This window comes from Phaseolus vulgaris, chromosome 10 (assembly GCF_000499845.2).
Source record: "Phaseolus vulgaris cultivar G19833 chromosome 10, P. vulgaris v2.0, whole genome shotgun sequence".
Lineage (NCBI taxonomy): Eukaryota > Viridiplantae > Streptophyta > Magnoliopsida > Fabales > Fabaceae > Phaseolus > Phaseolus vulgaris.
This window is the reverse complement of record NC_023750.2, coordinates 10,839,068-10,866,431: the sequence shown is the minus strand read 5'-3', so window position 1 is coordinate 10,866,431 and position 27,364 is coordinate 10,839,068. Positions and strand designations below refer to the sequence as shown.

At 37.3% G+C, this 27,364-nt stretch overlaps 1 protein-coding gene across 3 annotated transcripts; it reads right to left on the bottom strand.

Moving 5' to 3' along the window:
* Nucleotides 1–10: 10 nt before the first annotated feature.
* On the bottom strand, nt 11–27,364 carry LOC137818510 (solute carrier family 40 member 2-like). 3 transcript variants are annotated; one of them, XM_068621977.1, is made up of 9 exons: nt 27,026–27,364; nt 26,381–26,531; nt 25,599–25,795; nt 24,831–25,310; nt 24,407–24,578; nt 24,074–24,211; nt 23,820–23,930; nt 8,123–8,186; nt 11–527 (listed from the first exon to the last, which is right to left on the bottom strand). In XM_068621977.1, the coding sequence occupies exons 1-9, from the start codon at nt 27,139–27,141 to the stop codon at nt 424–426; spliced, it is 1,533 nt and encodes a 510-aa protein (XP_068478078.1). In that variant the 5' UTR covers nt 27,142–27,364; the 3' UTR covers nt 11–423. The 3 variants fall into 3 exon arrangements, with proteins under 3 accessions (XP_068478078.1, XP_068478080.1, XP_068478081.1); XM_068621979.1 differs by lacking the exon at nt 8,123–8,186 and having other exon boundaries at nt 27,026–27,307; XM_068621980.1 differs by lacking the exons at nt 8,123–8,186; nt 26,381–26,531; nt 27,026–27,364 and adding an exon at nt 25,892–26,212 and having other exon boundaries at nt 25,624–25,795.

The following is a 27,364-nucleotide window of genomic DNA, read 5'->3' as shown; positions in this document are numbered from 1 at the left end:
AGAAACTACGTGAATGAAGAAATTTCCTTTCAAGTTTTGTAAATGCTTCCTTATGAGCTGAATTGTACAGTGTTTGACTCTTACAAGACTCATTCTTCTGAACGTGATCACAATATCAAACAATCTGTATTGCATCACTTACGTTGCATTTGGCATGAGATTTGCTTGAAAAGGTGAATCAACTGAAGTATTTTAGATGATGACAATGATAATAATCTTATTATCTATGAGGTGCAAATATGATACAGACATTATTTACAAGAAGAGAAGTTGTTCTTTAGGCTTAAAACCTTCATTTATGTGAACAATTCCACTCATTAGAGATCACAATTGTATATATTTCTTCAAAACGGCACAGAACTTTATCCCAATCTCAAAACCTTTGTAGCCTAAGATGCCCTTCCAAACCTTAACTTTAGACGATCAAAGTGAAAGATGTGCTTCCGCACATGGTACACATGGATGCAGTAGAGGAGTGCAGCTAATGTGACTGCTAGAAAGGATAACAAAGTCAACTTCCAAAATTCCTGAAAAGTCAAACAGATAGAAAGAAGCATGATCAACATATTTGAGATTTTGATAAGCATTAGATTCAAAGTAATACCCATGTTTTGACGATGAAAATGATAAGAAGAAAAGCTCTATCCGACTAGTTGAAGTAGGCTACAGCACCAGATGATGCTATTGAGTATGGTAACAGATCAAATCTTCAAATGAAATTCGAGGTTGGCTACAATAGCCATCTTTTAATAAATGAATTTTTTTCATTAAGTTTACACTACGGAGTTTACTAAAAAGAAATAAATTATAGCCAAAGTTATATTATTGTGATGTTGTGGGAAATCAAGTTTGTTTGGAAAATATGCTACTTTGTGGCATGAATTTTCAACCAAAGGCATTGATGTGAATGAACTTGGCTTGTTTTAGCCTTGTCATAGCTAAGCATGCATTTTATCAGTGCAGCAGACCAATTAGAAGACAATATTTCACACAGCATAAAATGTTGAAAAGGGACATTAGTAAATAAGAGATCATGTGTGTTGAGTTGTGGTTTATCCATCCAGAAAATGAACTAGATTCTATTGCATCGTTATTGTCGGAAATATGCCTTAGATGTTGTGCAATTTCTATTAATCATTGTTAGATTAGATGATATTTAAATCACAAATAAGACATTCAATCTAAATTCTATTATGCAATTAAACTGTCTATCACGAACAATCTATCAGACGGTTTGTCATGAACAAAAGTTGTAGATGCTCACAGGGTCTACTACATACTGTAGCTACGCAACATTATTAAATAATCAAAATCACAAATAAAATGATCGGCTTGAATTTTATTCTCTTATGCAATGAACAAGTCTTATCAGATCGTCTATCATGAACACGTACTATAGACACTTAAAGAGTTTACTGAATATTGTAGTTGTAGAAATATTGTTTAGAACACTCAAGATACAAGTAAAAAATTCAATTAGTTTTAGTTATCATCAAAACATATACTTCATGTATGATTTTATGGTTATCAGAGTGTTTAATGGGTCATAGATTGTCTAATTGGTCAAGAGATCATTTAGAGTCTCAACAGTTATTTTCATTCAATAAAAGTTTTATACTTGTAATTAAAAATATTTTATAGGGTTACATACGTTTTCCGTCCATGTACCAAGAATATATTTTTGTCCCTAGTCTAAATTTTAGACCTCTTGATACTTGTAGTAAGGAAACTATTGGAATAAGTCATTACTAATGTTGTTTTTACGTAACAAACAAATTTCAAACGTGGATTGTATTATAATATTATAACATCCATGTCAGCGATGAGTCAACATGAAATAACTTAACATCCTAGTCCACATTGAAAATTTGTTTATCACGTAAAAAAAACTGGCTTCCTTACTACAAGTACCTAGGAGGTTTAAAGTTTGGACTAGGAACGAGGTTTAAAGTTTGGACTAGGAACGAAAACCAATTTTTCATGAAAGTACAGGGACGAAAAACATATTTAATCCTATTTTATATTGTTTCTCCAATTAATTGTTTTTCTTTTATCCTTATACAAAAACCAATAATTGGTATCAAATTGTTTCTCTTCTTGAGGGACCATTTGAAAATTGTTGGAGATCTCACATCAACTCGAGATAAGACCAATTTAAACCATATAAGTGGGGCAAAGCTCATCTTACTTTAGTGAAGATGAGTTAGACTTAAATTTCACTATCTTAATATGGTATCAGAATCATTAAGAATTTAGCCTAATCGTGATCCATCGACTAAAGATAATGCCAAACTATAATATATAAGTGAGGCCAAACTATTGAGACCCTAGACAATCTTATGTCAATAGACCATCTATGAAGTTTTGATGATAAAAAACACTACATGTGTTTAAATATATTTACTTTATCTAAACATTATAACATATGTTTTGTTGCGGCTGATGGATATGGTAGACCATCTTGTATCTATAACAAGTATCACGATCGACGGTCTAATAGACCACATGGAATGTCAATATGGATTAAGTCATAATAAAAGTCGTAACAATCAAATTATCTCTAGATAAATATTAAGAGTTTGAAATGATTTCCAACTACTATAAAATCTATAATTAAAGGTGATTTTATGATCAATGGTCTAAAAGTTAGTTTTATAAGGAAACAAACAAGTGTATGCAATTTGATTTTAATCACAATTAACTATCATATATACGAATTTGTTTGATTTGTTTCCTTAAGCAGAACAAAGGCAAGAGCGCATGAAAGAATCAAATCAAGACTTTCTGAATCAAGCATCCAAGCTAATAATGTTGAAGATACACATTGAAGTTAGCAGAATCAAAGATTAACATGTAGATAACTTCAACAGTCATCTTTAATAATCTACATAAAGGGATCAAGAAGATGAAGAACACACAAGTGCAATAGACAAGTTGTAAAGATACCAGACAATCTATTACCCATCAGATTGAGAGTCTAAAAGTTTTGATGATAACAAAATACTATAAGATATGTTATGAAGATGAAAAAAGAACATAGACGCTAGACAATGTAATAAAATACAAGCGTTAAACCATACAATGCACGCAGATGATAACAAGTATAAACTTAACATTAGATGGAAGTGACAAACGACGGTCATACCATGCAAGAGCTATATTAAAAGGTCTCATAAAGATGGTAGACGATGTCTATAGAAGAACTCACTAGACTATGTTATCAAGCATAACACTTGACAAACGATGAGAGAATCAACAACACATCAGATGATGATCAAGTCAAACACATGGCAGATGATGATGCACAAATGAACAAGGAAGTTTCCAAACTAAGAATTCTCATTCTATATACTGTTCAAATGATTCTTATATGTTTTCAATACTCGTTTTGATATTATGAATTCTTTGAAAATGTTTTTGAGACTGTTTTGCAACCTAATTAAAGAAAGAAATAATAGGCAATGAAAGCCAGAAATAATGAGTGTTTAAAGCTGTACAAATCAAATAAAATCAAATTACTAACAAATTTGTCCTAATAAATATAAAATGGAATCTGCACTTTATTATAACATAATTCTCCTGATTATGCAACACTCCCCCTCAAGTTGGTGAATGTATATCTATCATTCCCAACTTGCAAGTAAGATCTTCGAATTGTTTTGTGGGAAGTCCCTTAGTAAACATATCTGCCAATTGGAGTCTTGAAGGGATGTACTCAGTGGCTATAAGACCATCATCCAACTTCTCTTTAATAAAGTGGCGGTCTATCTCTACATGCTTTGTTCGATCATGTTGAATCGGATTGTGTGCAATACTGATAGCGGACTTATTATCACATGCCAAACCCATAGGAGCTTCATATTTTACTTTTAGGTCATCAAGTATGATCTTCATCCATAAGAGTTCACACACCCCTTGAGCCATGGCTCTAAATTCTGCCTCTGCACTTGATCTTGCAACTACATTTTGCTTCTTGCTCCTCCATGTCACCAGATTTCCACCCAAGAACATGCAGTAGCCTGTGGTGGATCTCCTATCAACAATCGATCCTGCATAGTCAGCATCAGTATATACTTTCATGGATAAGTTTTCCCCCTTTTTGAATAACAATCATTTTCTTGGAGAGGCTTTTAAGTACTGAATAATTTTATCTACTGCCTGCAAATGTCTTTCTCTTAGATCATGCATAAATTGACTAACCACACTAACTGCATAGGCTATATCTGGCCTAGTGTGTGAAAGATAAATGAGTTTTCCCACAAGTCTTTGATATTGTGTCTTCTCCACTTTTGGGTTTTCCTCATCATTCTCAATCCTATGATTTTGCTCTATTGGCACTCCAGTGGGCTTACAACCCAACTTACCAATCTCTTTGAGAAGATCAAGGATGTATTTCCTTTGAGAAATAAAGATGCCCTGTCTCGAGTAAGCAACCTCTATCCCAAGGAAGTACTTCAGCTTCCCAAGATCCTTCATTTCAAATTGAGCAGCTAGTCTCTCCCTCAAATTTTGTTTTTCAATCTCATCATCACCTGTAATAATCATATCATCTACATAGACCAAAAGTAGAGTGAGTTTACCATTCTGAGAATGTTTTATAAACAGAGTATGGTCACCTTGGCTTTGTCGGTACCCCAAAGATACCATAGCTTGAGTAAACCTTCCAAACCAAGCACGAGGTGATTTTTTAAGACCATATAGGGCCTTCTTAAGTATGCACGCCTTATTCCCTTCATTAACAATACCATAACCAGGTGGAATCTCCATGTATACTTCTTCCTCCAAGCTTCCATGCAAGAAGGCATTTTTAACATCAAATTGATGCATTGCCCAACCAAAGTGTGCTGCCAGGGAGAGAATAATCCTGACGGTATTCATTTTTGCCACTGGAGCAAAAGTCTCCTCATAATCGATCCCATAGGTTTGAGTGTACCCTTTTGCAACCAACCTTACTTTATACCGATCTAGTGTGCCATCAGACTTATACTTAACTGTGTATATCCACCTACAACCCACTGCTTTCTTATCTTTTGGTCTCTCTACAATCTCCCAAGTCTCATTCCTTTCTAACGCGCTCATTTCTTCATTCATGGCTCGAATCCAGTTCTCATCTTTTAAGGCTTCTTGTACCGATGTAGGGATTTTGATAGAATCAATAGCTGAAAGAAAACTCTGGTGCACAAGATCTTTCTTCTTTTCTCAAGGCAATAGGTAAATCATTTAGGTTAGGTTCAAAAGCAGTATTTAAGGTGTCCTCAAGAGTCTCACTGGTATGAGTTCTTACCTCCGGTTTAAACAATTGAAGTTGTTGTTCGACCAGGACGGGTTCTTGTTGCCTTCGCTGATATTGTTTTCCAAAATATTTGTCTTCATTATTCTTCTCTGGTAATGATGTTGGTGCAGGGTCTTTGTCATCCTCCCTAAGAACGAAATCCTGCAACAAAGGAAAAGGTGGCAACTCAAGGTCCTCAGCTTCTTGAATACTCTCCCCCTGAAGCTGAGAACTAGGAAAGAAAGACTCTGTTTCATGGAAGGTGACATCTTTGGAAATATAAACTTTACGACTTTGAGGATGATAACATTTGTACCCCTTTTTGTTGGGGGCATAACTGATGAAGACACATTTGATGGCACAAGGATCTAACTTACCCCAATAAGGACTATGAGCATGGACAAAAGCAGGACAACCAAAGACACGATTCTGAAGACTATTCAACATGGGAATAGAAGGATAGAATGTGGTTATAACCTGAATAGGAGTAACACCCTCTAGAACCCGAGAGGGTAATCTATTAATCAAATAAGTGGCAGTCAGGACTGCTTCCCCCCAGTAAGATCTAGGAACAGATGTTTGGAAAAGTAAAGCTCGAGTAACCTCAAGGAGATGACGATTTTTCCTTTCAGCAACCCCATTTTGTTAAGGAGTGTCCACACAGGTTAATTCATGAACAACTCCATTTTCCTCAAGGAACTTGGAAAGGTTTTGGTTCACATATTCTCTTCCATTATCAGAACGCAATCTCTTAATTGGACTTTCAAATTGTATTTGAATCATTCTGTAAAACTTTACAAACAAGTGAAAAACTTCAGACTTATCTTTCATGAGGAATATCCAAGTAACCCGAGTACAATCATCAATAAATGAAACAAACCATTTGCACCCGAGATATTAGGAATAGGTGAAGGGCCCCATACATCTGAATGAATAAGATCAAAAGGTTTAGAACTTTTATTACCATTGGGAGGAAAAGTTGTCGGATGGTGTTTAGCAAACTGACAAACATCACAATGAAATGACTCAGCAGACACTTTTGTAAATAAAACAGGAAATAAGGACTTTAGGGTACTAAATGGAGGATGACCAAGACGTCTGTGTTGAAGCCATATCTGAGAGGATGACCAAGAATCACGACCTTGCTGAAGATTAGAGGTGTGTGCCTGTAGTCTAGCACCCTTTTTACTTTCTTCATGCTGTAAATAATATAACCCGCCCTACTCTTTAGCAATTCCAATAGTCTTCCCCGTGGCAAGATCCTGAAAAACACAATGGGAAGGGAAAAATACCACTGCACAATTTAAATCTTGGGTAATCTTTTGAATAGACAAGAGGTTATTGGATAGTTTGGGAACATGAAGCACATTTTTTAAAGGAAATGAAGGTTGAAGGTGAATGTTACCACAACCATTAATGGGGGTAGTGGAACCATTAGCAACAGTAATATATGGCTTACCGGATAAAGTAGTGTAGGATGAAAAAGAAGAGGAATGAGGTGTCATATGATCAGTAGCACCAGAGTCTATAATCCAGATATTTTCAGTACTAGAAGCATTAAAGGATAAAAAACTAGAACTCTTACCACTCATAGTGAAGGAACAATAGCTAGATGGCTTACTACGGGAGTCCATGAGAGTTCAAAACCAATTGAGTTTTTCAGATTGGCAAAATTTGATCCTGTTCACAAAAAAAAAAAAAAAAAATCCGCCGGAAAAATTTTCCGGTGGCGGTTTCCGGCGGCCGGCGGCAGTTTCCGGCGAGCAGTGGCAGTTCTGGCGAGCGGTGCAGTTTCCGGCGAGCGACGACAGTGGTGGTCGGCGGTGGTCAATGGCGGTGGCAGTAACGGTCAATGGTGCAAGGTGGTGGTGGTGGTCAATGGAGAAAGGATAAGGAAAATAGAAAGTTGCAGCAATGAAGGCTGTCCAAAAAAAAAAAAAATTGCAGCAATGAAGGCTATCAAGGAAAATGATTACAGCAATGAAGGCTGTCAAGGAAAATGATTAAGCAATGAAGGCTAAAAATAAATAAATTGCGGAAGCAGAGTCTCCTAGATCAGGAGCTCTGATACCAAGTGGAAAGAAATAGATGAAATATATTTCTGAGATATCTTACAAATGTGATTACAGTCTCTATTTATAGACTGTTTTACAACCTAATTAAAGAAAGAAATAATAGGCAATGAAAGCCAGAAATAATGAGTGTTTAAAGCTGTACAAATCAAATCAAATTAAATCACCAACAAATTTGTCCTAATAAATATAAAATGGAATCTGCACTTAATTATAACATAATTCTCCTGATTATGCAACAGTTTTTAATCAAAACGAATAATTGAAACATAAAATACAATATGTTTTCAGTATTAACATATGACACAATTGCTTTCATTGAATATACTGTGCTTTAATGATTTAGAAAAGACAAATTGATTTTGAATACAATTGTACTATTATTGATTGAATCAAAATCTGTATGAGAAAATTTTAGAAAAACATAAAGTATATATGATAATACTTTAAAGGTGTTTCGAAACATTTTATGTAATATATTCAAGAGGAATTGGACTTACACTTGAAAATATTTAATTTGAGTATGAACTTGAATATATTATTGCTCTTAAACTAAATTTGAGATTAGAAAGTGTTTATAATATTTCTGAATGTGTATATGAGAATGGAAAGATGTAATAATTCAGAAATAATCTAAGTTATTGTTTTCAATAGTAAACATGCTTTGATATAGAAATTATATTGATTGATGAGTCTCACAAAATGTTTCTAAATGTATTTTAGGATCATAAAAAACGCACATAAGTCAAATCTAGACTTTACATACTTAATGTTTTACCTTGAGAAACCACGAAGTTGACAAGCAAGATTAATGTAATCAAGCAGCGACAACCAATCATTGCCTAGAGAAAGCACGTGCAAAAAAAATCCAATTTAAAGATTTATCACAAGGCAAAGAAGCATTCAAAGCTTGTAACAGAACATTCCAAATTCAACGTCTGATACACTGAAGATTCAATACAGCGTTCTTATTCAGTTGTTTAAGGAAATTATCCAACGAAGAAGTACGTGATGATGAAGTGAAGAACAAAATCCAAGCATTGCCATATATACTCTATCAACGTTCTCACATATACAAGTATGGAAAGAAATCTCAAGTACAAAGACGTGCAAATATTTATAAGGTCAAAGTTTCCATATCAAGCGTTCAGTACACTTTGAAGATACAACGTGATAAAGATATGATTGAAGAAACAATCACACATATTAAAGGAAACAATTCAAATTATTTCACATGCTCAAGGACACACAAAATATAATAAAAGCAGAAGTTGATATATTCGCGTTTGATATGAAGAAGATGATGAACAATACACAATGATGAGGGATATAACATCAAATACTCAAGATCACAATAGTGAAGTATCAATGTTCACATTAAAGACTAAAGAAGAAACAATTCAAACTACAATTAAAGTCCAAGACGCATAAAAGTCAATCAAAGCAAGAGTTTATATATCCAGCATCCAACGAATATGTGAACAAAAAGAAGAATCAAAGCCTCAATGGTCACAATCTGAAACTTATATAAAGACCTTGAAGGTGAAGAAGACCACACAACAATTACACGAGAAAAAGCTTACAAAGCCAATTTACATTTTGAGTGTGTATAGTCTTTCTGAGAGAATATTTCTTATTTGCTTTTTAATGCATTCATATTTTGGGGAGTGAGCTACTCTCTGATCCAGAGTGTTTTCTCAGTTGTTGAGAGGTATTAGTCTTAAAGGTTTAAAATACTTGTTTCCTGGTGAGGTGTAGAATACTTGTTACCTGAAGTGATGTAGTCTTAAATGGTTTATTTAGGGTTTAGGGTTTAAGATGACTGAACATAGCCTTGTGATTGGATGAACCAGTATAAAACTCTATGCACATTTCTCTTTATCTCTTTAAAGAAATACATGGAATGTATTTCTGATGTGTTTACAAATGTGATTACAATCTAAATTTATAGACTATTTACAACCTAATTAAGGAAAGAAATAATAGGTAATTAAAGCTATACAAATCAAATCAAATCACTAAAAGATATCAAATTTGTCCTAATAAATAGAGATTGGAATCTACACTTAATTACAGAATGTATATCTATAAAGTTGGTGAATGTATATCTATCATTCCAGCTTGCAAGTAAGATCTTTGAACTGTTTTATGGGAATTGCCTTAGTAAACATATATGCCAATTGGAGTCTTGAAAGGATGTACTTTATGGCTATAAGACCATTATCCAATTTCTCCATAATGAAATGTAGATCTATCTTTACATGTTTTGTTCAATCATGTTGAAATAGATTGTGTACAATACTGATAGTAGACTTATTATCACATGCCAAATCCATAGGAGCTTCATATTTTATTTTGAGGTCATCGAGTATGATCTTCATCCATAATAGTTCAGAAACCCCTTGAGCCATGACTCTGAATTTTGCCTCTGCACTTGATCTTTGAGACAAACCGACAGATGACTAAGGACACAACAAACACTTCCCAAAAGGGTCAGTCATCTCAAGATACAAAGTCATGCCCCACCAAGCCTCGAGAAAGAATCAACAAAAGAAGAAGAAGCTATAAACCAAAATATCAGATGTTCTTCCTTTTGGTTTTCTTAAAAAATAGAATATGTTTGTAAATAATTTGGGCTCACTTTAGGGGTCCAAATAGCAAATATAGGCTAGAATAAGGTACCTTTAGCATAATAGGGGGTGTGGGTAGCATTTTAACTTGTTCCTTGGGAGATATTTTGACCTAGGTTTTAGAAGGACAAGCCTAGGATGCGGGTTTGACTTAGTCAAACCCTAAGGCTGCCCATTTTTTCCCTTTTCCCATCCTACCCCTTTAGCTTGTTCTCCAATGCTCCTTCACCTATAAATAGGAGGCCTACCTAGTGTATTTTACAAGTTGAAATTAATAGAAGAAGAGTTACTTTCCACAAATTGTGTGAGGTGTTAATGAGGTTTGAATTCCTCTTAACATTAAAGTCTTATCTTGTGAGTATTGAGAGCTCTCAAGTGGCGACTATCTTCACTTATCTTGGAGGCCAATCACACTCCAAGTGGCGTGTTCCACTTCTCAAATCCATCACATAAGTTTTGTCCTTCCTTCATCTTTTCTTCCATTGTCATTCCATTTGTACTCTTTGTATCATGTTCTTGTTTGGTTTTCCTTGTTTCCATTGGGAAATCTATTTTGGTTTCTTTTCCTTGTTCTTTAATTCCGCACCTTTTAGCATCAATTTTACCTTATAATTGTCTTTTCCTTTTGCCTTTGTAAAATGAACCTTCACATCTACTTAACCACTTGGTTAAGTTAATGTCCAATGTGAACAAACTAACTATGTTATCTGTAGGAGTTCTGAATTCGAGGTCGAATTCTCTTGAACTTGGGGGGCATGATACAACCCAAATAGCTACGAAGATGACCAAGGAAGCAAAAGACAAAGCACATGGTGAACTATCATCTTAGCGACCAATTCATAAACCCACCAAGGATCACATGAACCTCACCAAAGGAGCTGAGCATAAACCATCACACCACCAACTATTCTTCCTTTTGGTCTTCTTATAAGATACAAATATGTTGTAAATAATTGGCTCACTTTTGGGGTCCAAATAGAAAATATAGGCTAGAATAAGGTACCTTTAGCATAATATGGGGTGTGGTTAGCCATTTAGCTTGTTCCTAGCCCTTTTGGAAGCATTTTGACCTTGTTTCCAGAAAGACAAGCCTAGGATGCGGGATTGACTTAGTCAAACCCTAAGGCTGCCCATTTTTTCCCTTTTTCCATCCTACCCCTTTAGCTTGTTCTCAAAGGCTCCTTTACCTATAAATAGAAGGCTTACCTAGTGTATTTTACAAGTTGAATGAAATAGAGAAAAGTTACTCTGCACATTTTGTGTGAGATGCTAGTGAGGCTTGTCCTCTTAGTCTTTTAGTCTTATCTTGTGAGAATTTGAGAGCTTTCAAGTGGCAGCTTCCAACACTTATCTTGGAGTCATTTCATCATCTAAGTGGCGTGTTCATCATCTCAAACTCCATTTCTCATAAGCTTCCTTTTTCCTTCATCTTTTCCTTCCATTGTCATTCCATTCAATTCATAAATATGTTATTGTTTTGCTTCCTTATATGTATTCGGTCATTTCCTTTTGTTATTATTTTCATTGATTAATTTCGCACTATATCTTGTCATCATCTTCACCTTATAATTGTGTTTTCCTTTTGTCTTTGTGAAATGAACATTCACATCTACTTAACCACTTGGTTAAGTTAATGTCCAGTAGGGATTTTCCTTAGGTTTTCACTCTTAATTTCCTTAAAAATCTCAATCATAAATCTAAAGTGTGACCTAAATGAACAATCCTAAAATCAACTGACATCAACAAGCTAGAACTTTTACTACTTATGGTTAAAGAACAAGAGCTAGAAGTCTTACTAAGAGAATTCATGAGAGCTCGTAAACGTTCTAACTCTTCTTTACTAAGAGTTGGGACCTCCTCTACTACTTGAGGGAAAGGTAGGGCTGATGCACTTTCAGATTCATACTAGGCTTGATTTGCATGCCTTTGTATGGTACCTTTGAATCCTCTGGTACGTTCAAAGAACTTGTCATTTCCATGAAGTTTGAAGCACCTTTCCTTAGTATGATCCTTCTTCTTACGATAGCTGCACCAGCGATCATCAAGATTAGCCTTTGTGGGAGGCTTTCCAAATGAAGGGAATGGACCTCTTATAGGACCATTGCTAGTAGACAAAGTTGAACTATCAACAGAATTGCCCCTATCCAACATTGTTAACCTCTAAGTTTCTTCCCCTCGTACAATGTGAAAAATTTCTAAGAAAGAAGGAAGTTTTTCCATACCCAAAATTTGAATCCGAATTGGATCAAATTCAAAGTTTAGTCCAAACGAAATTTAAATATTCATACCCTTTTAAGGAACTGTGCTAGTGTGATAGAGTCATTTGTGCATTTCATTTTCAAATTATAATATTGATCTAATTCGATCCATAAGCCATTCAACATACCATATTAGTTTGTAATTGAAAGGATCCCTTCGCCTGTATTGAAGATCTTGTTTTCTATCTCGTAACATGTTGCAATATCCTTTTTCATAGAGTACGTTTGACAAAGGTTTTCCCAAATCTCCTTAGCATTGGAGAGGAACATACAATTTCGACTGATCTCTGGTTTCATAGAAGGCCATAACCAGGTCATGATAGAGAGTCTTCATCGTTCCAATCTTCATATTTAGGATTGTTATTTGCTGGAAGGTTCCCTTCTAGGTGATTCAATATCATCCTTCCCTTGAGGATAACATGAACCAATTGGGCCCATTGCAGGTAATTGCTTCCATCAAGATGATAGTTACTTTGCAACACCTGCAGATCATTGGAGCTAGGAGGGGTTGTCTTTTTATCCGACATCAGTAAGAGTTGACGATGATGAGACAAAATCGACTGGATTGCAGATCGACAAAAATCTGGTGGTGGTCCTATTCAAAAAAAACATTCGTTGGAAAATTTTTCTAGCGGTGGTGGTCAGTGGAGGTTGACGACAACGGTGAGCGACAGTGGTGGTTGGCGGTCAACAATGGTGCTCGGCTACCAGCGGTGGGAGTGGAGGTCAATGATACAAAGTGGTGGTCAACAGAGAAAAAACAAAACCTTTGCAAAAATGAAAGCTGCCGAGAAAAATAATTGCAACAATGAAGCCTAGAAAAAAAATTCCAAAAGCAGAGTCTCACAGATCGGGAGCTCTGATACCAAGTTGAAGAAATAGATGAAATGTATTTTTGAGATGTGTTTACAAATGTGATTACATCTAAATTTATAGACTATTTACAACCTAATTAAAAGAAAAAAAAATAATAGGTAACTAAAGCTATACAGATCAAATCAAATCACTGAAAGATATCACATTTGTCCTAATAAATATATAATGAAATTTGTACTTAATTACAAATTAATTATCTCCTAATTATGGAACATCTTGCTTATTTTAGTTTGTATTTTATTGTGTTAAAAATAAGTGAATTGAGTTCAAGCACCATTCAACAACCCCCTCCCCTTCTGGATCCAATTGTACCTACACAAATTTTATCAAGCTTATTGAAAACTATGTGTTCTTTGTGGGTGTGAGTTATAGCCTTGTAATTCTTCACTTTGTAAAGTTTATCCTTTGAGCTTAATTTTTACTCTCTTTTAGAGTGTTTATTGCTTTTGAGAGTTCTTAATCTCAAGGGGAGATTAAGAAAGTTAAACCATAAGTGATTGGTGTACTCGTTGTAATCATTCAAGTGGGAACCACTTAAGTTGTTTGCTTAAGGGAGAACTTAACGTTGTCCATGGGTTTGGGTGAATCAGTATAAATCTTTGTTGTGTTGTTTGCTTTGTGTGATCCTAGATAGTCTAGTTTAATTTACTGCGAAAAAAATGTCTAAGGCTTTATGCAACCCCTCCTTGTAGAGTCAATTGTTCCAACACAAACCTCAACTTATTAGGTTGTTTTTGTGAGTTAAGTTAGTCCTAAACACACTTACTAAGATGGCAAACATTCAGAGTCTATTCTAGTCAAGATTTGGGCATATCCTATCATCCGCTATCAGACCCCCTCGATTCCTATGCTCGATGTGCTCGGCATGAACACATGATGTCCTTAGTATGAGGGGATGTGTTGGAAACCCCACATTGGTTAGAGATAAAACCAATTTATAGTATTTAAGTGAGGGAAAACCTCATCTTACTGAACCTGTTTTGTAAGGTTGAATCAAATTTCTAACAATTTAATAGAGCAAACTATGATCACTAGGTTGTAAAATGGAGGTTTATTTAGAGGCTTTGGATCTTTTGGAATTTTTTTAAAAGTATTATGAAGTACTTAATCCCACCCATGGCCCAAATAAAAACCATGAGAAAAAAACTTGGAAAGCAATGGACAATCATGTCTCTTTGTTGGTGTTTCAACAACCATATTCACTAAGATCACGACTTTAAGAACACCAAAAGAAATATGGGACTATTTAAAGGGAGAATATTCGAGACATGTAAGTGCTGAACATGGAAGAGGGAATTTGATCTCCAAAGGATAAAAGATTTGAAATAATTAAAGAGTACTCAAACAAGGTATTGCTAACAAGGTAAGATTACTTGAGACCAACTTTTATGATTCAAGAATTATCAAAAAATTCTTGAAACAATGCTAAAAAGATATGAGGCACCCATAACCACTTTGGAGAATACAAAGGATCTAACCAAAATCACTCTGTAGAAGAATTACATGCCTTGTAGACCTAAGAGAAACAAAGGCTTATGAGACAGGGTCATACTATGGAAGGTGCTCTACTGGCTAAGAACCAACAAGCTAGAACATGGAAAAAGAAAAACTACAAGAAGAATCTTTCAGGTAGCAGTGAGAGCAGAGCAAATAATTACAACAAAGGTAAAGGTGAAAAGAAAAGTTACCCACATTGTCGGAGGCACAAAGCTATTATTTATAGAAACAATGATAAACCACATGTTGAAGGGTCAAAGGTTGCCAACAATAAACAACCGTATGTGAAGAGGCTAAGGTTGTTGATCAAGAGGAGGAGGATTATTTGTTTTCTGCCACATGGTTCTCCAAGATGGATCATGTCATAATTGACTTATTAATTGTAGTTGTACTAACCACATGACAAATAACAAGGATCTATTCAAGGAACTAAGCATTGCAAAGGAAAAATAGCAATCTCAACCTACTCAGTCACAAAGTTCATTTATGATGTGTTTTATGTTCCTATAATGGATAAACATTTATTGAGTGTTGCACAACTAGTTGAATGGGTTATAAAGTGTTGTTTGAAAACAAAATCCTGCACAATTAAAAATGCTATGGCAAAGATATTTTTCAAGTTAAAATGAAGAAATTTTTTGCTTTAAATCCATTAGAGGAGGAGCAAATTGTTTTTTCAATAAAAGAAGATATAACTAAATTTTGGCACAAGAAAGAAGAAAATGAAGAAGAAGAAAACAAGCTGGTTCTATAATAGCAGCCCCCAACTCTAGAAGTAGTGTTACTGAAGCAAGGTTGGTAGTAGTAAAGGAACAAGCTTACTCTGCTCAAGAGGAGTCGGAGGAGTGGAAGAGGAAGTATGATTTTGTCATTAGAGAAGCAAAATCTGCTTTAGAGAAAGTTGAAAAGGTAGAGTACGATGAGAAGTGTCTAACTTGAATTTAGAGTTGAAGGCTCAGAAACAAGGATAAGAAGTTCTGATATAGAATGTTTTCACTAATACATTAAAGAGTTGATATCATCATATCTACTGTGTGCACGACATCTCCAGCAACATCGCCTCTGCGCATGGTCGAATCCCCTCCCTCTCCCAATCCCAGTCTCAAGTCAAGCTCCATTCCCAATTCTGAGTCTGGATCTACGGCGGGACGGTTGAAGTACCTCACCGACACGCCCGAGAACATTTGGGGCTTCCTTGACAAAGGATAAATAGATATTGATTCCACTCGCCTTGCGGTAAGCTTGCTATGTGAATGTGACCTAACCGCTACCATTACTGTGATATCTCTCCAACGAACCGCCACCACCCTGTGACCTAACCGCTACCACCGCGCGACCGCTCTGCTCGATTGCCACCACCCTGCGACCTAATCGCTACCACTGCGCGACCGCTCTGCTCAATCGCCACCATCGCCGCACTCGTTCGGAGAAGACGCACCACCTCCGCGCACTCCATAGAAGACGCAAAGTTAATCTAAAAAGAAAATGAAGCGCGAAACCTAAAGAATGGAGGGAAGCAGAGCAAACGTCATGGTGAGACGCGGAGGCCATGGCCCTGGCCGTAAGTCCCCTGGGATGTCAAATGACTTCACAACATTTTTCTTCTCCAACTTCCCCAACGGATTTGGAGAGATGGATATGCTAAAAATATTCCAAAGATGAAGGGTGAAAAATGTTTTCATCTCGCGCAGACTGAATAGGTGGGGTAGAAGATTCAGATTTGTGAGGTTCTTTGATGTAAGGAATGTGGGGAAACTGGAGAGGGAGCTTGATCAAATTTATGTAGGGAATAGAAAACTCAATGTGAATGTTCCGAAATATCGTCGGCACCAAGTACGACCCAGGGTGGAGAGAATGGATGCTCGTCATCTGAACATGGAAAGGCCCAAGTATGAGCAGATGAAGACAACGGTTACAAGTGAAAACATACGTAAGAAAGGGAAGAAGGTCTGGGTGGATAACAGGGAGAAAAAATCGTTTACGGACGTTGTTCGAGGCCTTGAACGAAGGGACTGGAAGGAAGTAGGCTTTAAAACACAGACCCTAACCTTGCCTTGGATGAAGAGTAGTGTAGTTGGCCATTGCATTGCGGGTTTGGGTTTCGAACAGCTGGAAGAAGAATTTGTAAGAGGAGGGTTGAATATGGTTAGAGTGAGATCCTTGGGGGATAAGCTAGCACTCCTAACACCTAGAGAAGGAGAAAACATGGAGGAGCTAATCAAGGTGAATAGAGAGTGGTTTGATAGTCTCTATGAAAGTATCGAACCTTGGACTATGTCAAGGGTAGCGGGCGACAAAGAAGTGTGGGTAAGGTGCTATGGGTTACCGATCTCCCTATGGAATAAAGATTGCTTTGCACGAGTGGTCGGTGATGCAACCACTCTCATCTCTATCGACAATGCCACACTGTTGTGGGAAAATTTACAGTTTGCTCATCTGAAAGTTCGTTTAGGGATTGAACGTTATATAAGGGTGGCAAATAAGACGAAGATTAACGATTAGTTGCTTAGTATTTCTATTGTAGAGGAGCTTCCACTCTCCACAGTAGACCATTGCAAGGGTTGCCATCACCTCTATGAGTCTTCTGATAGTATCTCCTCATCAGATACCTATGTTGAAGAATATATCTTTTCTGTGGAAAGTGGTAAGGAAGAGCACAATCACAAGGCTGGGGAGGATTTCCGATTAAACGGAAATGAGGTCGGAAAAGGGAAAGGGGTTGGTGAAGAAAAGAATAAGTCAAAGGTTTTAAAGGAGGAGACTTCTTCTTGCAACAGGGTGTGTTAGCGGAAAGGTGATAAATCTGTCATGGATGAGGAAATGCAGAAGCAGAAGGCTTATGAGGAACCTGGGCTTGTCAACTCCTTTTATCAAACCTGCGGTTTTACCTCTTACATACCCTGTACCCATGCTGACCTGGCATGGGTTGTGGTGGACTTAGAAAACATGAATACTTTCAGAGTAAATGACACGATTTTGGGCCTAAGTAAGAAATTGGAGGCCCATGAAGTGGAGGGGCAGTCGGAAGCGAGACCTGGTGGATCCGAGTCAGGGACAAAGCTGTTGGATTATGAATCGAAGAGTGACGAAGGTAACTGTTCGGATGGTAATGGTGGTTCGCAAGGAGGGTCGAGTGTGAAGTCCTTATAGGAGGAGCGAAACGAAATGAAGAAGAGAAGCAACTCTGGTAACACTGGAATGGTGAGTGGGATGGTGAAGAAGTGCTTGACACATACAATGATAAAAAACTGCGGGAAACCCAGCGAAGACGTGGAAGACGCAATAGGGCCAGTGATGATGTGCGAAGGAGGAGCTCTCTCGCCAAGCCCAATAGAGGGTGAAGCGTCAGTGGGAAAATTCTCAAGAACCTATCAACGTCGACCCAAATTGAAAGGTCGGATGGAATTGGGAGTACCAAACTCTCATCCTAGGCGCTCTGCAAGACTACATGCAAAAATCTCGCAGGCTGGTAGCTCTATTCTGTTCAGGCAAGGTATGTCCTCTGCGTCTTTATCTGATGGGGATATTGACAACTGTAACCAATGGTTGTTTGTATCTGACCCGGTGGTGGAACCGTCAAAATTCTGGGAGATCAGTAATCGGCTAGGGATCAGGTGTCGTGGGGATCAACATGAGGTTGTCAAGGAATACTCGTGTATGGAAACAAGAGACTTGGAGTTTATGGGAATTGTCGAGGAGGGTAAGAAGGATGGGCCTTTATGATTATAGTAAACTTAAACATTAGAGGTTTGGGGAGAGGCACAAAGGCACGATATATGAGACATATTATAGGAAGGGAGGGAGCAGATTTTGTCTGTGTGCTAAATCTAAAGAACTCTCAGATGCAAGAGGCTTTTCTCTATGGGGTGATAATAAGGTGGGGTGGATGCATAACAAAGGAGACAAAGGAAATGGAAGCTTGTTGTCTATGTGGAATAAAGAAGCCTTTGAATACAAAAATCATTTGATGGGAACAGGCTTTATTATCATCTTTGGCCATTACATAAAATCTTCCTCTAGGTGTGTGGTGGTAAACGTCTACTCTCCATGCACACTGAATGGTAAAAAGAGTTTGTGGGAGGACCTTACTAAAGTAAAAATGGCTCGCCATGAACCAGCTTGGTGCTTTTGTGGGGATTTCAACGCGGTAAGAGGCAGAAGTGAAAGGAAAGGCGTTAGAGGTAGGGGAGAGTAGACAAGTGAGTTAATTGGCTATAATAGTTTCATTGACTCCATCTTTCTACTAGAGTTACCTCTAGTAGGTAAGAAGTTTACGTGGTTTAAACCTGATGGAATGGCAAAGAGTAGAATTGATAAAGTGTTTGTAAATGAAGAGTGGTTGCAGCTTTGGCCCATGAGTAAGCAATATGCATTAAGAAGGGACGTGTCAGACCACTGTGCTATGGTGGTTAAGTCTGTAGAGAAAGACTGGGGTCCCAAACCCTTCAGAACCATTGATGCTTGGTTCCTGGAGAGAGGTTTCAGCAGGATGGTGCAAGACAAATGGCGGTCCTACTCGGTGCAGGGGTATGGCTTGACAAAGATTAAAGAAAAGCTAAAACTCCTCAAATCAGATCTGAAGTCCTGGAACAGGGATGTTTTTGGCAACCTTGACACTACCAAGAGGATATTACAGGATCTGGAGGCTCTAGATTGTCAAGATTGCTCGGGGGGTTTAGTGGAAAACGATAGATTGAAAAGATTGGAGTTGGTTAGTCGCTTGAAAGAGAATGATAAGAAAATTGAATCTCTCAGTTGCCAGAAGGCGAGAGCTAACTGGTTCAAGAATGGTGATTCCTGTACTAGGTTCTTTCATTCCTCCTTGAGGTGGAGAAGGCTCAGAAACGAAGTGAAAGGCGTCCAGGTGGGGGACCATTGGTGTGAGGAACCAAGCACTGTCTGTTCAGAAGCAAAGAAGCTTTTTGAAGCTAGATTCAAAGCAACGAAAGATTTAAGGGTTAGATTGGATGAAGTTGAATTCAAGTCGCTATCTTCGACTGATAACAAGGGTCTCCTAGCATCTTTCTCTGAGAAAGAGATTAGGGATGCAGTGTGGCAGTGTGAAGGTACAGAAAGTCCGGGCCCAAATGGTTATAACTTCAACTTCATCAAAAAGAACAGGGAGTTGCTAAAAGAAGATTTTGTGGCAGCGCTGTCCCTGTTTCATGAGACGGGAAGTATCCCGAAGGGCTGTAACGCCTCTTTCATAGCTTTGGTTCCTAAAGTTAGGGACCCGTCCAAGCTTGAGCAATATAGACCCATCTCATTAGTTGGAGCTATGTACAAGATTATTTCGAAGGTTTTAGCTAGTAGAATGAAGAAGGTGTTGCCCTCTTTGATAGATGAATGCCAATCAGCCTTTGTGAAAGGAAGAGGGATCTTAGACAGTGTTCTTATGGCCAATGAAGTTGTTGAGGATTTAAGGAGAAGTGGGAGAAGAGGGTTGAGCCTAAAGGTGGACTTCGAAAAAGCATATGACTCGGTTAGATAGGCGTTCTTATATGATATGCTATCCAGGATGGGGTTTCACAACCTCTGGATCGCATGGATTAAAGGATGTCTGGAATCCGCCATTGTGTCTGTGTTAATCAATGGGAGCCCTACGGAGGAATTCAAGCAGACTAGAGGGTTAAGGCAAGGAGACCCACTTGCACCCTTCCTTTTCCTAGTTGTAGCTGAAGGCCTTGTTGGGATAGTTAGAAGTGCTAGAAAACCACTTTGCTGACAGGCCTCAAGTTTGGAAGGAAGGAGATTGAGGTGTGCATCCTCCAGTTTGCGGATGACACTATTTTTCTTTGTGAAGACTCCTTCAACAACGTGGTAACCTTGAAGGCCATCTTAAGGGGGTTTGAATTAGCCTCAGGGTTGAAGATCAACTTCCATAAGTCAAAGCTTGCAGGCATCAATGTTCAAAGTAGTGATGTAGCATGTTATACAAAGACGTTGAACTGCAAACAAATGGGAGTACCGTTTAAATATCTGGGCCTTGAAGTGGGAGGTAACCCCAGGAAGAAGCAGTTCTGGGAACCGGTCGTTAACAAGTTAAAAGCGAAGCTCAATGTGTGGAAAGGGAGATTTTTATCCATGGCAGGGAGAATTTGTCTTATCAACTCTGTCATATCTGCTATACCTCTATATTATCTCTCCCTTTTCAAAGCCCCTGACTTAGTCTATAAGAGGATTACCTCTATCCAAAGGAGATTCTTGTGGAGTTGGGGGAAAGAAAGCAAGCCAATTTGTTGGGTTAGTTGGGAAGATGTGTGCAAACCTAAAGAGGAGGGAGGATTGGGTTCAAGAGAAATACGAAAGTTTAACCATGCTCTCCTTGCTAAATGGAGATGGCGTTGTATCTCTCAAGAGGAGGGAAGGTGGAAGGAGTTATTGGACTCAAAGTATGGGTTGGAGCCTGGAAGCGTCCATACACTAGTCAAACTCCAATCTTGGTGGTGGAAAGATCTCTATAAAGCATGCATGGAGGGAGGAGGAAAATAATGGTTTCAAGAAGAACTAAGCTAGAAACTAGGGTGTGGAGACAAAGTAAAGTTCTGGGAGGAGGTGTGGGTTGGGAGCTCTGATCTCAAATCCTTGTTTCCTAGACTGTTCTCCCTATCCTTAAACCAGGGGCAAACAGTGGGTGAAGATGGCGTGTGGATTAATTCGGATTGGAGATGGAGGCTGACATGGAGGCGTGCCAGATTTGAGTGGGAATCATCACTGGAAGCAGACCTCTTTACACTGCTATCAGGGGCACTAATGAGAAGGAATGACGTGGATGTGCAGGTGTGGGGGAAGGAAGAACCAGGCCTTTTTTCTGTGAATTTTGCTTATGAGTGTCTTGCCAAGCAGTCTCGCGGAACCCAATCCGATGTGTTTAATCTCCTTTGGAAGACTAAGGCATTCCCAAATGTGATCGTGACAGCTTGGAGAGTGTTGCTGGATAGAATCCCAACAAGGGTGAGTTTGAGTAGGAGAGGGGTGATGAAGGAATCTACGCTATGTGCAATGTGTCAGCTTAAGGAGGAGTCTTGTCAACATATCTTCTTGGAGTGTAAATACGCACAAAGGGTATGGTCCTTGTGCTTCAAATGGATAGGTATCTCTTCTATTCAACAAAATGATTTAAAGTTGCACTTTATGAGTTTTTTTCTGAGCAATGCTAGCAAGAAGCAAAACCTGGTATGGAAAGGTGTTTGGGCATCTGTTATTAGGTGTATCTGGGACCAAAGGAACCTGATTGTATTCAAAAAAGGGCTAGTAGATGCGGAGGAGGTGTCTCAGAAGGCTCAACTCAAATCCTGGCTTTGGATGAAGCACAAGGTGCATTCCTTTACTTATTCTTTCGTAGAATGGATTCTTAATCCAATGCTTTGCATTAGAAGTTATAATTAGGACTCTCAGATGCCAAGAGTTTTAAGACTACGGCCTATACTGGATTTATAGTTGGTTGGAGGTGTTGGTGGGTTTGTCACGGCCTGCAGCTGGTGCAAGATGGAAAGGACATATGTGCTTGTATGCAAGGGAGTCAAAAGGAATTTTAAGGACATGATGGAGGATTCTGTTTTGATGTGTCTTTTAACAGACCAATAGAGGCAGGGTGTATGCTGGTTCAGGGTTCTGTGTAAGTTGAAGTTGAAAACTCCAACCAATCTAAGTGCGAGATGGACCCTGGCAAGTAGGAAGTTGGTTTCTGATAAAAGTGAGCTTAAAAGGAGCAAACAGGGGGAAGCCAAAGTCCAAAAATGAGCGAATGGAAGATGTTGCATTGAAGTGATTAATTCTGTGACAAGTGCTACAATCGTGCCACTGCAAGCTGGGTAGAAGGAATGTCAATGAGGTGGTGGAGAAAACCAATATTTTGGTGTATTTTGATGGTTTTGTAGCTGCAGTTTGCAGTGCTTATAGCATTCCAATACGAGCACGGTGCTAGCTGGAATAGGATGTCTAGCTTATGCAGCAAACATTATCTATCTATTGCTTCTGGGTTCATATGTGCTTGTATGCCAGGGAGTCAAAAGGAATGTTAAGGACATGATGGAGGATTCTGTTTTGATGTGTCTTATAACAGACCAATAGAGGCAGGGTGTATTGATGGTTTTGTAGCTGCAGTTTGCTGTGCTTATAGCATTCCAATACGAGCACGGTGCTAGCTGGAATAGGATGTCTAGCTTATGCAGCAAACATTATCTATCTATTGCTTCTGAGGTGTTTGTTCATCTCTTTTTTCTTGGAGATTGTTAATGTGATTTGGTTTATGTAAAAGGGTTGGGATACCCCTTTTGTATCCCTCTTAACTTAATTTCATTCTTTGTTGATAAAAAAAAAAATCTATCTATTGCTTCTGGGGTGTCTGTTCATATCTTTATTCTTGGAGATTCTTAATGTGGTTTGGTTTATATAAAAGGGTTGGGATACCCCTTTTGTATCCCTCTTAATTTAATTTCATTCTTTGTTGATAAAATAAAAAACATTAAAGAGTTGATTGAGAAGTTAAAAGTTGAAAGTCCGAACATCCAATTATATCAAAGGGAAGCGATTGTATTTCAACAGGAGAAACCAAATCATTCTAAATCAGCAGGTTAAATTTTTGAGGGAGAAACTAAGAGTTTGCATCCTCCAATGCAAGGAGGAGTGTTGGTAACGTGCCTTAGATGCTATCAAAGCAGTTTTAATTTTAATTTTGAATAAGTCAATTATTAAATTTATAAGAATATGTTACTTGTTTCTAGTTGTTAGAATAACTAGTTTCATATTTTATTATTCAGCTATCAGTAGCAACTCCTAAAATCATGGAGCCAGATTTCTATTAAGTTATTTCAGTGAATAGAAGCCAGATTCAATAAAAGCTTTAGGCTTTTTCCAATTCAAAATACTTTATACTGTTTCCTGGCTCTATTGTTTTTCTTCTATCCTTAAACAAAAAACAACAGTTATATGGTGCAAAAGAAAGTTTGGGAGTGTTCTAATAATGGAGATGCTTCTGACAAATTTGTTGTCTAAAGAGTAAATTTTCAACTGTAATAATTAGAATAATAAATAGGGGTACTTTTGTTAGATCTAATTTGATGTTAGTGAAATTAGAATAATTCTGTCAGAAGTTGAAATTTGACGAGATACTCAAAGTCTTTTATGACAGACCTAAAGGGAAATTTTCAGGTAGCAAGTATATATATAAAAAAAAATCTTTTGGGTAGGACATGGATGTTTAAAAACTCACCCGTGGATCAGATATTACGATTCCCATTACATAGGCCAATAAATCCATCAAAGACTGAAGTGAGTTCTGAACACCCCCAACAATCAAACGATCAGATTCAGGAACAAGATCCTGTACGAAAAAAGTTAATGAAACAAAAGTCAGGCCAAGATGATTATTAAGAAAGATAACTTCAGTGATTGATCATAGACATTTTGTTAAAAAAAGATTTAGGAAAATTTAAGTAACTTCAGGTAATAAGGGTAATTTCTTGCCTGCATTTGTTGAAGCAGAGACAAATCAAACATCCACAATCCAAGCCGAGAAATGGCTACACTTCCCATAAGAATATATGATGATAGACAGCCACTTTGGATCCATATTGCAGCTATACATGGAAGGAGGCAAGTCCACTGCAATTGAATGCACAACATACATGAACAAGGACAACACAGATCGTTAGAAATAACCCATTTAATCAAACAACCTATATACTAATGTCATATCAATAATACATTTTTTTTCAGTTCACAGAAAATTGAGTATTTGACTGGTACTCATGTCATTTATACAGAACATTCTAGAGCCATTCATTACTAAATTTATACCTGAGACCATACAGACCAAAGTCCTGTTCTAATAGTTGATATTTGAGACTGTAGCACAGGATATGCAACTGTTGCAGCAATTCCAATCGCAGCACTTATTCCTCTTGCTATTCCAATAACATATGCAGGTATGCCTTCCCATTCTAAGTTGGCTGTCATCAAAGTTCCAAAGCTGAGGCAAAAATTGAAGTTTTATCAATGACTCTTATTAGAATTTTAAAAGAGAAAAAATATATTTATCTTGATTCTAACAACTCTTCATGCCCGACAAACAGCAAAAAAAATAAAATGCAAGACATGTTTCTGACCTGCTTCATAAATAAACTGGATATTTTAAGCATTAGTGGGAAAGGCTAATTCTGGTTAGTCTTTTTTTTTTTTCGTGTAATATTTACTTGCTACACTTTTTTTTGTAGGCTTTCACCTGAGTACAGTGAAAAATAGCAAAGCCAGAGCTAGTCCAGGAAGGGCAACTTCTTGCTTTAGATAAACTTTCCACGCAGCAACATAAGGAATTTCTGAAATCTTCTCACAAAGTTTTTTACTGCTTTTTCTATCCACCATTTCTGAGCTACCACCAATAACAGAAAGCAAGCTATCTTCCTCCAAAGTTGGATTGTTTTTATGTTGATCACTTTGTGAAAGTCTTGCCATCCTCCTCTGGCTACTTTGGCCTAATGCTGGAATCCCATTATATGCAGATGTAAAAAGCCAATACTCCACCCAAACGGACACAGTATTCCACAGTACTAATGTTATGGCAGATGCTTTTAGTGATACAAAGCTTATTATAAACCCAGTAATAACAGGAGCAAGAAGCTTGCAAGTTAGATCAATGCGTCTTATAACTGAATTCATCTTTGTCAGCAATTCTGGGGGTTGACCTTCTGCTATAACTAACAACCTGTATAATAGAAACAAGAATAACATCATGTTCTTGACAAAAATATTTTTCTCCAGTTAATTAAGCATCCCTCATGATTCAGTTAAATTTAAGACATTAGATTATGTAACATAAGCAAAGGCATTACATTCTGAAGTGACATAATAGAGGTGCTAATCATGCTTTGAAATACCATTTTTCCTTTACTGTGCACAATTAAACTACTTGAAAACCAGAAAAAAGTTGGAATAAATAATATTCTTCTGAGTTGCAAATTTGAGACATAGTAAAGACAACAACTAATTTTACCATTCTCTTTCAATCAAGATTGTACCAGCAAGAGTAGAAAGCACACCAATTCCACCACAGATATTGATGGTCCATGACAGTAATATGAAAGCTGAAAAATTTGTAAACTTCAAAGATGAGTTGACAAGTAAAACAATTACAGCTGTCCCAGCAATAACAAAAGAGAGATTTTGTGTCACCAGCCACAACCGCAAAACCTGCCAATAAAGTATGCTGACAGAGTTACTTCACCAAAGACACCTTGATATTCATAATAAAATAATTAAGAACCAAATTTAAATAACTAAAGCTACCTGTGTCAGATATTGCTATATACTTTTTTATCTTTGAATTTTGTTCATCTCTTATTCTTTAGATAATTCTTGAAATGATTTTGGCATTTCACATGCATATGCTGGTAGAATCTAAGGACTTAAACAAAGAATCTGATGGATAGAGGAAGTCCAAAAGCAGAATGAACCAACGGTTTAAGCAAAGACTTCACATCTTGATCAAAATTTTATGGCATCAGATTTATAAGCAGTTTCACTTATATAATCCTCTCTTTACCCATTTCTTTCCGTTTTTTGGGCCTCTTCATTCATACCCACATAAAAGTAAAGGGGAAAAAAGATAGACCTGTCAATAATGGACCCATAATTCTATGAAGACAAGTAGAATAGAAAAGATCTGAAGTTATCGTTTAGCTTTTAGCAAAAGGACAGAAAGCTTTACAGGTCAGAAGCACTAGTAGCCTTTGCATAAAAGCAGATAAAATAATTAGCAAGACTTTGGTCTCACACCTTCACATAAGACAACTTATCAACCCATCTTCCAATTATGGGGCCAAACAGTGCAATGGAGGCAGATTCAACGGCACCATATATTGCTGCATACAACAAAGAGTCTGGCCATATGTTGACCATATATAAACCAACAGAGAACTCCCACATCCTGAAAACACAGAGGCACAGTGAATTAAACCAGTAAAACCCAAACCAAACAAAATAGTGCAACCCATTCCCTTGGAATCAGTGATTTTGAAAATCTCAACTCTCAAGCCAAGACAGAATGTTCCTAATTCATTAAGTAACTAACTCCCAGACACCTTCCATGCATGTATATTATATCTTATCTAATGTGGTATATTTCCCAGGATGGTACAATTAGGGGTAATTGATACAGTTAAATATCACATCCCACTAAAAAATTTCTCATTTCATAAGACAAACAACCATTTCAATTAATCCGTTTTGGTAATACGGCAGAAACCCATTCTCCTCCTATTCAGGGAGATTTTAAAAACTATAAAGAAGACAAAGGAAATTTTTCTTTGCATTCTTGTAAAAGTGAAATCAATTAAGCGCCGGAAACAATAGTGATTAGTGACCTATCAATAATATTTGAGTTAAAACAATTAAATCAATGGTGAGAGGTGAAAGAAAAACCTGGCATCCCATCTTGCTAAGAAGTGACCAATATACAAATGATTAATTAGAGAAGATGGAGTTTGTTGTTGTTCGGGAAGAAGAGGCTCTCTTGTCAATGTGATGCTTTCTTCCATATCAGATTCTTCCTTTTCATTCACTCCCTTAGACCATTAAACTCTTGAGCAAGAAACATGCAATTTTTGTTGTAATTGTCTCTAGATGATAATGATAGTCAATGTGATGCTTTCTTCCATAACAGATTCTTCCCTTTCTTTCACTCCCTTTGACCATTAAACTCTTGAGCAAGCAACATGCAGTTTTTGTTGTAATTGTCTCTAGATGATAATGCTAGTCAAT